The following is a 15,312-nucleotide window of genomic DNA, read 5'->3' on the forward strand; positions in this document are numbered from 1 at the left end:
AGATCACTAGAGGATATCATGGAGTCACATGGGGGTTACTCGAGGTCAGTAGGCACTCAGTGGGGTCCCTGGTCCCTCAAGGTCAGGAGATTCTTGGGTCAAACTGGGATCATTCAGGTAGTCTGAGTTACTAGCTGGGATCATTCAGGAGTCTGTCTTACTAGCTCCATACACCACAGTCAGCAGGTGGCACATGCGTTTGCCCATAGCCACATGTGTTCAAGCAGCTTTGCTGCACTCTGTTCCTGGGCCCCAAGGATGACACCTGCTTGCTCAGTATCTGCTCATTCTGCACCAGGTGGTGCTCCAACCTTGAGGATCAGGTCATCTGAACCAGGTTCTGACCTTTGGCCCTAATCTCTGACCCTGGTCCTCAATTCTGTCATGACCTTAACTCTGACCCCAGCCCTAAGTGAGCTCTAACCCTAATCAACATTTGAGCCCTGTTGTGAACTTTGACCCCAGCCCTGATCCCTACAAGAATCTGGACCTGACCTGGACCCAGCCCTGACCCTCCTACACCATCCCTGTTCTGACTCTGACCTGTCCATCTGACCCTGATCCCACTCCATACCCCACCCCACCATGGACCAACCATGCACCTTTTAGCCAACTCTAGCTGTTAGGCACCCACTTCAGCAGCTCTTGGGCTCAGCTTGTGCCTGCTGTACCCACTCTCCTGCATCTTGCCCTATGGCCACCAGGCTCTGTGTGCCCTTCTGCAACTCTACCACGCCTAACTGGGCCATCTGCAACTCCTAGAGCAGGACTTGAACCGAAAACCCACCCCACCTAGATCCTACTATTTCAGACAGATTGCTGCCCAAGGTTCCCGGGGGTGGAAGGGGGCTGAGACTCTGCCTCAGCCCAGTATAGCCCAGTCCCAGCCTAAATCCCACCTCTGACACCTCAATGCCCAGTGTACCCATATCACCTTGCCCAGGCCCCCAGCCATGCCCATGGCATGTACTGCTTGCTCTTCTGCCCTCTCAGCCTGCTGCTGACAAGGCCAAGTAGGTCTTGAAAGCCACAGCTGCACTGGACAGAGGCCCCAGGACTGGGGTCACATCCACTGCCACTGCCAGTATCATCCAGGCCAGGTGCCCTGCCACCTGGGGCAAAGGTCAAAGATCACAGGGAGGTCACAGCAGGGTAACAACTAAGTAGGGTGCTCACATGGTCTGTGTATTTAGTAATGCCAGGGTATCATAGTGGTTCAAGCATCTCAGGGGGAGAATGGAGAAAACAGCAGCCACTGAACAAGAGGTGTGAAGGAGCTGGGGGTAATGAGGCCTCCAGGCCTCGGAGTGTCTGTTTTGCTGACTGCAGTCCTTGTTCTGCAGCCCTTGTATGACTTCCCACCTCAGCCAGCTGAACATCCAGTGCTTGGTCCTGGGCCCTAGCTGTCCCCCACCCCAACCCCTGAAGGGGACAGATGATCAGTTGGACATCCCTGTCCTCCCCATCCTCTGACCTCTGCCTCCAGTCTCCTCGCCCTTCACCAGGTCTGCTGTGCCTGATGGAGGACACCTTCAGCTCTGGGCAGTTCCTGGCCTGTGGTGTCTGGTGCAGGGAGGGCACTCTGGATCTGACTCAGCAAGAGGGCAATGCTCACTGTCCCACCTTAGGGGAGGGGCACTGCCAGCCCATGCCATGCACCAGCTGCACACTCACAGCATCTGCACCTTCACATGTAGGAACTGGAGTAGGAATCTTGGATATGAACTCGATTCCTGACCCAACAAACCCTGACTCTAGCCTCTCACTGACCCTGTCTCTGACATGACTACATGTGCTGGGGGCTAATAAGAGCGAAGTATTAAATTTTCAGGAATTTTGTGAATTAGCTGATAAGTGGTAAGTAGACTAAAATCAGCCATGGTGGCTTTGCTCACACCATGCAAATTGATAAACACTACAAATCAGTTCCCTCTGACCTCCAACCAGCTGTTAAACATTTAGGAGCATACTAGTGCTCCCATCTGACCCCTGGTTAGCCCTTATGAATATTTCTCATTCTGGAAGGAGTATCACAACAGTGTTCTAGATGCCCACCTGCCCCTCCCCTCAGCTGTGAACAGACATACAACAAGCAGACATGTACCCAAGAGGAAACACTGGAGGATCTGCACAGTTGCTTGTAGAGGGGCTATGGTGGCCACACCCCAGGACCCCCTTACACGATGTCTCCCAGGCCTGGATTCCTGTGGAGCTTGCTGTGGCCTGAATTTGCTGCAGCTTGTAGGGGTGAGTCAGATGTGGAATGTATCTCCTGCACCCCTGTGACTCCCCACTTGGCTCCCATGCCTGGCCCTAATGGCTCTGTACTAGTTGGTTAATGCTTCCCTAGGATTGTGGCAGCTATATCAAGGCTATTGGAAAAGTTATGGGAAGCAACCAGAGCCCACTGGGTAGTGGCAGGGTCCCAGGGCAAGAGGCAACACCACAGGGTATCAGGAACATAGGCCAGTCCAGGTCCCCAACCCCTGCATTCCTGTAAACAAGCTAGATGATCCAGTGAGAATTGTATGTCCCAGATATCCCCTATTGCCCTACACCCAGGTTTTGGCTAGAAGAAAGTCCTCGCCTTGGCGAAACCCCCTATAGTGATCCATCTCTCCACCCACCACTTCAACTTTGACTAGGAGTCTCAGAAGCTATGGACACAACATCTGGATCCTGTCAACCGGCTTCATCAGTTTCAGCTCCCACATAGTTGCTCCTGTCCTTGGCTGGCCCATCCCCCACAGCAGCTGCTCTGTCCACCACCAGTCTCTTGGGCCTGTCCTAGGATGCTGTCTCATTCTCCAAATGTGGTCACAACCTGGGCTCCAAGCAGGGCCTCTTGGGAAAGCAGGCAGCTGAGGAGGCTTGGGCCTCAGCATCTGCAGGGGATGGCAGGGATGGATAGAGGGGTGGCTCAGGACTCCACTAGTTGAGACAGGGTCAATTAGCCTTCTGGGTTTCCCCAGGTACATAAGCAAAAGCACCTGGCCCCTTCCTTCTGCCCCAGCCCAGCCCCTACCCTCACCTGCTGCCCATTCACCTGCTCATTAGGCCTCATCTTGGGCTCCTGTTGCCCTCTTGGGCCAGGCAAACCCTTGACACAGTTTAGCTCCCAGGATAATTCTTCCAGACATTCACACTGCCTCATAACTCATGGCTCTCTTTCTGCCACAACCTGTCCTGTGGCCCACAGTGTCTGAGCCAAAGCAGTCACTTTCTTCCTGCAGGAAGATGTATTCTTCTTTATGACTCCTCACTCAGGAAAACCCACCTGACTCCCAGACCCAGGACGCAAGACAGGCCAACCTGAGACCCCCTGAATCCCCAACCCTGAGAAGCTAGCTGGAGACCTCCCCCTTACTGACCCAAGACCCCTGGCCTGAATCCAGCTATCCACTCTGTTAGTTGCTCCAGAGTTCCCACAATGGGTGAAGAAGATTCCAGGAGAGTCTGTGCCTGGTGGAGTACCACCTCCAGGGCCTGTAGGTGTCCACCCTAGCCCTGGGCACCCCAGCCAGGCATCCCCTTGTGTAGGGGGGCCACCTCTTGGGCCACAGTTTCTAGCTGCAGCTGGAGCAGAGCTAGACGTTGGTCCCAGGAGGTGAAACAGGTAGGGCCTGGATACAAGACACAAACTCACAGGCCCAGACCACCCCAAGACCTGGACCCCCAGGACTTAGGTTCCCATTAACCGAAGATCCCAGGGATCCCATCCCTACTAAGGCTCTAGTGTCCTATGACCCCAACCTATTTCTCAGACTCCTCACCTGGGGCAATTGGCTACTGTAATAGGTTTGCCATCAGGATGGTGGGCACACGGAGGGTCATGCTGTCTACAAAGTTGGGGCCAGAGCCAACTAGGAGAGGCCCCCAAGACTGTACAGTGGGGAGGAGCAGGCTAAGGGGCTCTCTGGGGACACGTTGAGTGTCAGTGTCCTCTAACATTCTGGCTCTCTCCTCTCCCACACTGCCCTGAAAATATGGGCTCTAAGACACCAAACCTCTGACCATGCTGATGCTCCCACCTAGACTTCCTCACCTTCCTAACCCAGCCCAGCCTCTTGTTCAAACCAGTCGTCTCCACACACTCCCTCCCTCCCCTAAAAACCAAGTCTAAGCTTTGGTTTTCTCTTGCCCCTGCTCCTCCTGGACACTCATTGGCAACAGGGGGTCAGCTGGCTGGAAGCCCTGGCCAAGTTCAGCTTCAGCAGTGGTTTGGTCAAGGGCAACACAGAAGTGCCCAGATGAGAATTCATGGCAGCCATGGAGGTGGGGGTGGCACAGGCAGAGGCCCTCCCCAGCAGAACACCTGAACTAACGTGGGGGCAGGGAAGGAGAGTCAACTCCTGACTCTTATCACTTGATCCCAACTCCCAGGCCCTACCTTGTACCCATTGCTGTAGGCATAGTCACAAGGCCCGTAGCCCAAAGAGTCACCGCTCAGACTCCAGAACTCGGACTGTAAGAGAGAGCAAGTAGGTGGAGAAAGGACAGGAAGACCTGGGGCCTAGGAGGTCATATGCTGGGACTGCCTGTTGCAAGAGGAAGGGGAGTGAGCACAGGGCTTCAATGCTCCTCTGGCTGTAGCTGAGAGGGGGTGAGGAGACCTCAGTATACTCCTGCACAGCTTCATAAGAGGTAAGATGAGGATACTGCAGAGGCTAAAGTAAAAGTTAAAGGATTTATGTTCAAGGAGAGGCAAGAAGTGGATGGAATTCTTTCTTGGACTGAGTCTTCCTCCAAATATGTTTGTTGTGAAACATCTTTAAACCCAGTGCACAATATGTTGTAACTTGCTTCATTGCTTTTCCTTTTATGTTCCCAAAGCTCCCACCTGAGGGCATATGCTGGTTCAGCTAGCTGAGGTGGTGTTGACCTTGGTAACCAGATCAAGGAGTAGAACCAACCCATGTGCAAGGCTCAGTCTAGAGTCACACTGATTATACAGCCTTATACTTGTCAGCTGCTAGAAGCCTAGTGCCCAAAATCATGGTCAAATCAGAAGGTGGGGCAAGGCTTACCAGATAAAGTCTGCAGTCCCATCCAGAGACAAAGCGTTTGTAGTGACAGGCACTGCTGGAGGTATCACAGGCATGAGTGCCAGGGACCTGGCCTCAGGGTTAGTGTCTACGGGCTAGGGCACAGGGCTCACAGGGTGCTATTGGGATTCCTGCAGGGATAGGTGCATGCATGTGTCATTAGAGCAGTGATTGGGGGCAGAGCAAGGACATGAGGGTTGGGTCTACTCTCAGGATAACTCACACTGACAACCTTCTGCCTGAGTGGGGCTTAAGCCACAGTGACCAGGCCGGCAGAAGTCACAGCACTGGCCCGACATGAACTCTGCAGTGACACTGCCCAGAGAGGAGGCTGTGGGTCTTTCTGTGCGGGCATCACACAACCCCCCTTCCAAAGTAGCCATAGAGTCACAGTCACAGGCTGAATCATGGGTCAGAAGTGAGGACAGAGTTAGGTCAGAGGTCACCATGGAGCTGAAGGATCAGGGTCAGAGGTGGGATTGGGGATTGGAAGGCTCACGTTTGCAAGAGTGAAGAGAATGGGGTTCCTCCTGGGGATCTCAGTGGAAGGGCTGGCAGAGTTCACAGTGGCACCCAGCTGTGTTGTGCTGACATGTATCACACACGCCTCCAGTCACATTGCCAGATGCCAGATACAGGGCTATGTCAAAATGACAACTGTGGGCATGCCCATTACACTTGCATTCTGGGGCAGAACAAGGAAGATGGATATGGAGCGGGCTGACTTAGGCAATTATGGCCAGGCACAGAGGACACGGCACGTATCCTGCCAGGTGTGGGGGTGCCCAGGCTCTGCTGCATGCCATAGGTGGTAGTAGCATAGGTCCTACCAATGCTCACAGTGGGTACCAACTGTGTGGTGATGGCAGATGCAAAGGCCACGCACCTGGCAGGGAGGAGAGCAAGATGAGTGTGCCCCAGTCCCCTAGCTTGCCCACCCCAGCAGCCACAGGATGCCTCTTTCATGGCGCTCACCATGCCTTTCATGTTGGCTGGGGCCTTAGCTGTGGGCCTGCACTCAGAGGCATGGCCATGGCATAGGCAGCTGCCTCTGGCCACAAGCTCCTAAAGGACATAGTAGTAGAAGGGGTGTCTCTTTAGGCTCCTCCAGCAGCCTATCACCCAGCGTGTGCAATTTGGAGTTCACATGAAGATTTGTCACATGAAAGAGTTCTGGAGACACAGACTGGGGACCTCAGGTGCACTGATCATCATCCCTCTATGGCTGGGATGGAATAGGGGTAGGGTTTCTTCTCTCTCTGCATCATTGCAGCCACCTCCTCCAGCATTCATGCTGTGGGACTCCCCCATACCTGCTCCTCTAGGCATACCATTTTAGGATGACCACAGCCTAATGGTGATAATTCTACCTCTGCACTGCTCCAACCATGACATCACTCCTGAGGTGAGACCTGCACAATCCCACCTCTTCCTGGATACCCCATCCTGGCATTACTAGTTGAAAACTGCTTCCCCATTGCAGTAAACCATCCCATTCCCCAGTCTATCATCAAAACTAGAAATCAGTTTACCATCCAGCCAAACCATACATGGTATTAGTTTGCTTATTTATCAAGTTTTTCTCATTTTCATGTCAGATCCAAGACACTTTATCTGCTCCCCACTGAACACTGCTCAGAAGACAGATGTCTGGCACACAGTGGAGCTCAATGGGCACTTGTTCCATGTACACATGGGACAGATGGGTCCATGGCTCCTTTCTGCTCCACAGCTTAAGTCAGTTACTGAACCAAGCTTCCTCTTATACCTCCCTTTGCTGAGTGTCTCTCTCCTGATCAGAAGAGCAAGCAAGACCTGCTTGGGAACCTAGCATGGGGGCTCAGGGCAAGTAGTTGGTAATAACCAGTCAAGGTGGGTGGAGAGTAGAGAAAAAGCCAGGTTGGGGTATGTCATGCTTTAGTACTCACCTGGCCTGACTCTGGGTTGCCCTGCTGGGTTATGGTTATGTGTCTTGTCTTTCAAGACTTGTTTTACAAGAAAGAGGTCACAACCCAGAGACGCCCTGGTGCCACCTAGAGGCAGCTGCAGAGACGCCAGACACCAAGTAAGGCCAGGGTGATGAATCAGGATGAGGACTCATCAGGGTGATGAGTCAGGGGGACCAGGATAGGGGCTGTGATGGAGGCTCATAAAAGGGACAGTTATAAGGTACAGAGACAGGTGCAGAAATGGGGTACATTGTTGATAGCTGGCATAGAAAGTAGTGATGGGAACCACAAAGGGGTCCCACAAAGAATTTGTGATGGGGCAGAGATAGAAACTGCCAGCCCCTATACACTGGGCATAGGTATGGGGAACAATGATGGGACAGGAAAGGGGGGCCATATTAGGTCCATAATAGAGGACCATGATGGGATAGAGACAGAGAATAATGCTGGGGGACAGAGCTGGCTTGCCTCCCACCATACCTCACTGGTGTACACACCCAAGCAGGACCTCACCTCCCTGCATTATCTGGCTGTCCTGACATGCAAGGAACACAGGATTGGCTGTGGAGAGGATTACCCTGAATCCTGGGATTGTTTGGGTTCTCCATTAAAATGGCTGGGTTCAGAACTTTGAAAATAACCTGGAAGAAGCAAACCTGAGCCTCTGGCTTCACCCCAGGGCCCAACCTCCCTTCCTCTAGGTTGACCTTGCCCTCAGCGGAAGGCTCAATGTTGGAGTAATGCTGGTCACAAACCAGCCCTGTTTCTGTGGCCAGGGGTGGGAGGGATCCCAGGAAAGAGGCCTGAGCAGCTGTAGGCAAAGTATCAGCATACATGCCGAGTGGCCATGGTCCACTGAATGCTCCAGAAGCAGAGTTGCCAGGCAGAATGTCTGAGGACAAGAGGGGGTCCTTGGGTCACTAGAGGGAAGCATCACTGGTGGCTGTGAGGTCAGGAGGCACAGAGCAAGCCTTTAGGCTGGGGCATGATGAACGTCATGATGAGGTGAGTAATGTAGAAGGCACTCTCTAGGTCCAGCTGGATGGTGACGTTCTCAACACCTGTAACCACAAGGGCCAATCAGAGTGACTGAGCCCTGACCCTAGACCTGCACACATGGGCACACGGGTACCATCACCTCTCTCTGCTGGCCATCAGGTCTTGTTTCTTCCACGACCACTCCAAATCACATTCTCAGTGCCATGGCCTCCCTGATCCCAAATGTCACAAAAGAAGGAATTCTCAGATTCCTGCAAGAGGTACGTGGTTGGCCCCCAAGCCCCAAATTTCACAGCACAGGCCTCCCCCTCCCAGCAATGATCTGAACCCCCACAAAGCCAAACCTGCCCAGGAAAACCCAGAGATACCATCTCCAGAGCCCTCACCCTCCTCCCCACCTGGAGGTGACTGACAATGCAGTAGGGCTCAGAGACCACAGGAGGACAAAGTTCTGGCCATGGCCAACAATCAAATTGCCAGTAGGTGGGTAGCAGCTGCCACTTGAGCATTCAGGTAGGGGAAGTGTGTCTGACACCTCCTCAATTGTTCTGGAAGCCTGGACTGGGAAGGACAGCATCTGAACAGAGATCCTAAGGGTTCCCCCACCTCATTCTGCCCCATAAGAGGCCTGGAGATTTTTTCTCCTGCTCTGAATGGCTCTCAGGGAAAGCCAACCTCTCACCCGCTGGTGGCAGAAGCAGAACTGAAAGGAGCTGCAGACTGGAGAGGAGGCCTAGCCAGGCTGGGGGTCCTGGGCCATGGGAGCTGAAATCAGACCTGAGAGAGAGGATGAACAGCGGGCTGCCCTTGAGGAGCTGGGTGTGGCCCCATACTCACATGGTAGATAAAAGCAGGATTGCCAGAGACAAGGAGCATGCAGGGCTCTGAAGCCATGGTGAGGCTGGGAGCAAAGGGGGTCCCCAGAGCCTGGGAGCCAATGGAGGTCACACCCTATTAATTGCAGCCACCAGATGCAGAATAAAGGTGGGGAGGGTGTACCAAGAAGCAAACAGAACTTCTCTACAGGTCTGCCATCCAATATGGCTGGCACTAGTGGGGCCAGGATTCAGACTAACCCATAGAGACAGAAAAGATCCAATTCTCATTCAAATGAGGCTCCCACCTCTATCCCTGAAAGGCTGTAGGTCTCTAGGAGCCTCTGGGGAATGTGTCCCTGTCCCTGCCAGCCCCAGGCACTGCCTTTGGGCTGGGCAATCAGGAAAGGAGTGGCAAATGGGCAGAGACCTAGTTTTGCTTGGGGCCCAGCCCCCTCTCCAAAGCATGAAGAGCGGAAATGTCTGAAATACACAGGCCCCTGTTGGGAGGCATAAGGCTGGACCTGGAAACAGAGTGCTTGGGACCCAGGCAGAAAGCACTGCTGATGGGGTGAAGCAGTGTGGAAACTCTCCTGGTTCAGTTAAGAGTACCCAACTCATCCAAGGCGAAAATTCTGCAGTCAGTGGACAGACTCTGTGGCTCTACGACCCAGAGCCCTGGCCTCTGACTCAACTCCCAACCCCTTGCTATCAACTGGGGAAGATGAGGCTGGAACAAGGAGAGGCAGAAATACTATAGCTAATTTAGGCCTGGCCCTGCCCCAGACAAGCTCAGGCAAAGCCCCAAAGTTTCAGCCAGAGCAGGGTAGGAGACAATGGCCCCTGGGGAGTAGTACCACAAAACCCCCTTTCCCTGGCCTAAAAACCTGCTGGCTGCAAAGTTCCCCACAGAGCCACCTACTGTCCTCCTGCAGGGGGCCTACCTGGTCAGTGCAGACCTAAGGGAGGCATAGAGTGGCTCTGCCCCTGCCCTCAGGGGCAGCTTCTCACACATCTACAAAGGCCAGCACCTCTAGAGAAGCCTGGGAGCTACTCTTTTCACTCACATCCAGGACTTGTCCGGGGCTACCAGGACCCACTTTGGCAGCCCTGTTCCTGGGGCCACTCCTCCTATATGCTCAAGCTGGCCTACCAGCAGCTATAAACACAAAAAAGACCATGAAGGGTGGGCAGGGAGACTGGAAGGTGGAAAGGTATAAAACGTGATAGATGGAACAGTGGAGGTACAACTTGGAGTAACAAATCACAGTGCATCGCGCCATGAGAACACCCCTCCCACCCGCCCATACCACCCCATATCCTCCAGTCTCTGAAAGGAGAATGGTGGCTCTCAGGGCCCTGGAGAGGCACGCGGAGTCCTTGGGGTTGTAGAATCCATGGGCATTGCACACTGTGCCACTGGTCACACAGACAACTGGGCTCAGTTTCCCCAAACATTGCTACATGAAGGAATCAGAGTGCTGAGTATGGCAGCAATGGCTGGAGCTGTATTACAGGGGACAGGTTCACACGGAGGATCCGCTGAGCCCGCTGCCGAACCTCATCGTCTGAGGACCGCCTGTCCACCTTGATGGCCCGGAATTTCAGCAGCTTTGCTGTTCCAGGCCCTAGCCATGCCTTAGGGGATCGGGACCCAAGTCGTGTTCTTTTCCGGGGAGGAAGATCCTTTGCCTCCTCAGCCCTTTTCCTCTTCTGCCCCACAGTCTCAGGGTGGCTTTTCTGGCCCCTTCTTGCAGTCCTGGTCTGAACAGACCCTTTTGGCCTGCCTCTGCTCCTGGACTGGGTCTGAGTTACCTTGGCCTTAGATCCCACTGCCTTGGCCTTAGCCCGCACCGCCTTGGCCTTGGCCCGCATAGCCTTGGCTTTGGCCTTGATTCGTGCTGCTTTGGCCTTGGCCCTGATCCGTGCTGCCTTGGCCTTGGCCCTCATCTGTGCTGCCTTGGCTTTTGCCCGGGCCTTGGCAGCTCTGGCCTGTGTTCGAGCCACCTTGGCCTGGGCAGCTTTGGCCAGTGTTCGAGCTGCCTTGGCCTGGGATGTTCTGGTACCCAGGGCAGAGCCACTTTTCATTTGTAGGCCACTGAGGGACCCAGTAGCTTTGCAGGTCTTTTTCCGGGGCATAGTGCCTTGTTGGGGTCTGGCCCTGGGGCCTCTATGAGTCAGACATTTGGGGCCCTTGCTTGTGCCTTTTTTGGGAGCTTTGGGCCGAGAGTTCCCTGGTCTCTTCCCTGGACCTTTGCGCAGCTTCAGGGGAGAGTCTGCAAGTGAGAGCTGCAGTGACTGTGCCTTGTGCTTGGCACCCAAGCAGGGCATGGGAGTCTTTAGTGGAACCAGGGCCTCAAGGACAACAGAGAGCCGCATGGCAGGGTAGACACCTGGATAGAGGTGGGCAGGGAAGCCCACTGCTGCACCCCGGGCACGGCTGGCACTTGACTGCTTCAGGGAGCTCAGCAGCAGGTTGGTGGTAGCGTGCTTGGCAAGGGCTGGTGTGGATGCTTTGGCCAGCCTTCCAGATAGTGGCATAGGGAGCAGCGTGGCCCGGCCTGCAGGCAGTCGCATGGCAGTTCGGGGAGCACTGGCTGGAGGTGATGTGGCAGCTGGGGTGGGGGCACGAGCTTGCAGCTTCGTCTGGCTTGGGGGGTTAGCTGTGCATGAACTATAGCCATAGACATCACCGCTGCGCAGGATGGTAGGTTGGAAGCCATCATCCCGCAGGCCCTGCAGGAAGGCTACAAGCTGGGCCTCTGTGGCACTGAGATCCTGACTCATGGGGTTAAAGACAAGCAGCGCCTCCTCCAGGGCCTTCTTCCCTGCCGTGGAGATCCGCGACCAGGAGTGCACAGCTTTCTCCTCCACATGCTGCACCACCACGCTCATGGCATTAGGCACTGCAGATCTGCCTGGGTATCCGCAAATCAGCGCTTGGCACCTCCAAGACAAGAAGAAAAGAATCAGTAAGAATGGCACTGAAGGGCGTTTGGGATGGTACAGCATGTTACTCTTGATTTCGGGGTTGTGAGTTCGAGCCCCATGTTGAGTGTAGAGATTACTTAAAGAAGATATATCATTAGGGGCACCTGGGTGGCTCAGTCAGTTAAGCGGCCGACTTCGGCTCAGGTCATGATCTCGTGGTCCGTGAGTTCGAGCCCCGCATCGGGATCTGTGCTGACCGCTCAGAGCCTGGAGCCTGTTTCAGATTCTGTCTCCCTCTCTCTCTGACCCTCCCCCATTCATGCTCTGTCTCTCTGTCTCAAAAGTAAATAAACGTTAACAAAAAAAATTAAAAAAAAAAAAAAGAAAATATATCATTTAATTAATTAAAAAAAAAGATTGGGGCACCTGTGGCTCAGTAAGTTGAGCATCTGACTTTGGCTCAAGTCATGATCTCATGGTTCATGAGTTTAAGCCCTACATTGGGCTATTGTCAGCGTAGAGTCAGCTTCGATCTTCTGTCTTCCTCTCTCTGCCCCTCCCCCACTGGTTTCCTCTCTTAAAATAATTAACTAAACTTAAAAAAAAAAAAAGATGAGCACTGGGATAAGGGACAAGGCATGTAGATAATAAGTCCATCAGGGCCTGTGCTCTCCTTAATAACAACTATGGATACACAGGGCTCTTGCCATAGTGAGCCACTGCTTGGGGCAAAGCCCTGGTTTCCTGACTTACTATAGTGGCAGGGTGAGGATCAGGGTGGCAGGAGGGACCCACATGGGTCAAAGGCAGTTTTGAGATAAATGTCCAGAAGCTCATCAGAGCCATCTAACATGCTATTGGGTCCCTAGGAAGATTTGGGCTTGGTTGGCCCATTTTAACTCAATTCTCTATTTTCTGAGGCCAGAAACCTGGTATTAGACTCAACCCTGGGAATAGAGGTGAATGTCCGTCTTCAAGGAGTCCTGTACAGAAAGCAAGACAGAGACCATGAAAGTTCTTGGGAGTGCACACTGACACCCAGCTCAGCCTTCCAGTGGGTCAGGGAAGGATTCCTAGGAGAGGCAACACCTAGGTGGGACATGAGTGATGAATAGGAAGGACCAGATGGAAATGGAGCAACCAATACAATGTCTTAGAAATGAGAAACAGTAAGGCACATTTAATGTGTGTGACTGGAGTCTGTGGTCAGGGCTGGGCGGTCTAGCTGTGAAACCAGCTGAGAGCAGGGCAACATGAGCCTTTAAGTCTAGTCAAAGAGCCCAGACCTACACTCAATGTCAATGCCCACCTCTGTTCCTCCAGCTGCTGTTATCCAGGTGCTCAGGGGTGAACCTCCCTGTCCACCAGAAGTTCTGCTTTTGGAGTCCCCAGACAGGCTCAGAAGCCTGACTCCCAGGACTCAAATCATGGAGACTAACCTCAAAGCAAGAGTCAGACTCTCCTTCAACAGAAACTAAAAAGATAAGTAGCAGATACTCATGACACATGTCTGGGCAACCAGGCTGCCTGTGGGTCAAGCAGCCAGACCAAGAGCTCAAGGTCTGACAGCCAAAGGCTCCAACAGGATGGCTAATAAGGTGGACACTAGAAATCTGAGCTGTCCTAACTAGGGTCTGGAGGGCTGCAGACCTCAGTACAGCCCAGATGGAGCTGTCTGGGCACACTCAAGTTGTCCCAGGCTTCTCTGAAGAAGCCACAGGCCATCAGTCATGACTAATGTCTAATGCCTAACCTGGTACTGAGGGCTCCCAGAGGGAGCCTGATCCCAGCTGTACCACAGCATTAAAAGATCAGCTGGGATCAGGCAGGTCCCTGGGGCCAGGAGGCGCGTCTGTGCAGCTTCTTCCCACCGCCCTAATGGAGCAGAGGAAGTTTTCAGAATCCCCTGGAGGAAGTGCCCTGGGGCTCTTTGTTTGGAAACATTCTTGGATCCTCAGGTGTCTCTGGCACTTCCTCTCTCCAGAGGCCATTCTCCAAACACAATCCTTGCACATGACTTTACTTCTTTTATTTTTTTTCTTTCCAGGGGATGTAGTTTTCAGGGCTGTGAACTGTAGAATAGGGAGGAGCCTGTTTCCCTGCAGGCACAGATATTAGGGGTGAACCGAGGGCTCTTCCGCCCAGGTCGGTCTAGACTCTTGGGAGGGGTCTTCTGGGTTTTCCAAGAGGCTCCGGAAACAGAGGCTGCAGTCTGGTCCCCGACTTCCCTTCACACGTGCCCCCGGGGCCGACAGGGAAGTTGATGAAAGATGGGAGACAGGAGAGGCCTCATCCAAAGGGGACCAGGTTGGGGGGCAGATCAGGGCCACTGGCCTGGGAGTCCGCGTCCCTGGGGCCTGAGCCGCGGGTAGGAGCGGGGATCTTGAAGGCAGCGAAACGCGCGGGGCGGGCGGGGCGAGCCCGACCCGGTCGCGCAGCCCCAGGGTGGGGTCGCTGAGCAGGGGGTGGGGGTGGGGGAGGATTTTGGCCGGGCTAGTGGAGGGCGCGGGTCCCGAAAGGGCCGACCGCCCGGCCCATCCGCCCTGTCGCCTCGCGGACGGCCCCTCCGCGGCGCGGCTAGGCCCATGGCCCCAACCTACCGGCGCCGCCGCGGGGACCCAGGACGCGCCTCTGCGCCGCCTCCGCTGCTCCAACATGGCCGCCCGCTGCGCACCGGAAGCGCGCCGCGCTTCCGCTTCCGGGACCTGGCCCGCCCTAGTGACCCTTGACCCCCCGAGACCCCGTTTCCCCCAAAGTCTGGGAACGGGGTAGGTGGGTACCTAGGAAGGCTTCCTGGAGGAGGTGGCTGCGGGGACCGCTCTAAATCCATCCAGTCCTGTGCAGGAGTCTGAGGAGCAGAGGTGCTCTCAGAGGCTGTGGACAAGGCCTGCCTCAGTCCCAAGCTCCTGACTTGAGGGAAAGAGGAATGTCCCCTGCCTCGCTGGGAGTGTTGCAGGGGTATCTCCTCTGAGGGCAGTAGCCCTGCCTCTCTTCCTGACAATGAGGCCCACGTGAAAGGATGGTGCTGGTGTGCACACAGCCCAAAACTGGGCATGTAAAATCTGAGAGTCCTAGCATACCAATGTGGGCCTGAGGGTACTTGCCTAAGAGCATGTACATGGGTGTGGTGGGAGAACCCTTGCCCAACCCCAGCCCTGTCAATGGCAGAAAGTCCTGCCTTCCAGAATTCCTGTCCTTTGCGTAGGAGACTGGGACCTCAGTCTCTCTACCTGTACTGCTGGGCCCAGCAGAGGCATGGTGGTTACAGGGCCCATTGCCTAAGCAGCACCAGATGAGAGGACACAGGTCAAAATTAACTCTAGGAGTCTAAGAGGTCAGTCTCTGACCAAAGGCCTATCTTAGTCAGGGGTCCCCCAAGTCCAGGATGGGAGCCAGCATGGAAACTCTGGTTTCATGGATGAGATAGCGGGGACATTCGTACTTCAGTTAGAGCCTGAGCTATGAGGCAGAAATACTGCCACAACTCTTGGACCCTGACATGTACAATGGTGCCAAATTTAGTAGCTGAGGGTAGGTGGAAGCCTGTGGGCAGTCACAAGATGCTTCATTTAG

The 15,312-nt window shown here is 54.3% G+C and overlaps 1 protein-coding gene across 1 annotated transcript; it reads right to left on the bottom strand.

Annotated features, from left to right (window-relative positions):
• Positions 1-6,595: 6,595 nt before the first annotated feature.
• CCDC71 (coiled-coil domain containing 71) lies at positions 6,596-14,441 on the bottom strand. Its single transcript, XM_040445338.1, has 2 exons — positions 14,340-14,441; positions 6,596-11,755 (listed from the first exon to the last, which is right to left on the bottom strand). The coding sequence occupies exon 2, from the start codon at positions 11,701-11,703 to the stop codon at positions 10,282-10,284; it is 1,422 nt and encodes a 473-aa protein (XP_040301272.1). The 5' UTR covers positions 11,704-11,755; positions 14,340-14,441; the 3' UTR covers positions 6,596-10,281.
• Positions 14,442-15,312: the final 871 nt, after the last annotated feature.

Source organism: Herpailurus yagouaroundi, unplaced genomic scaffold (genome assembly GCF_014898765.1).
Source record: "Herpailurus yagouaroundi ecotype Mexico unplaced genomic scaffold, PumYag 193, whole genome shotgun sequence".
Taxonomy (NCBI): Eukaryota; Metazoa; Chordata; class Mammalia; order Carnivora; family Felidae; genus Herpailurus; species Herpailurus yagouaroundi.

Excerpts from the sequence above, each read along its gene's own strand:
- CCDC71 (XM_040445338.1), bottom strand. The coding sequence starts at position 11,703 with ATGAGCGTGGTGGTGCAGCATGTGGAGGAGAAAGCTGTGCACTCCTGG.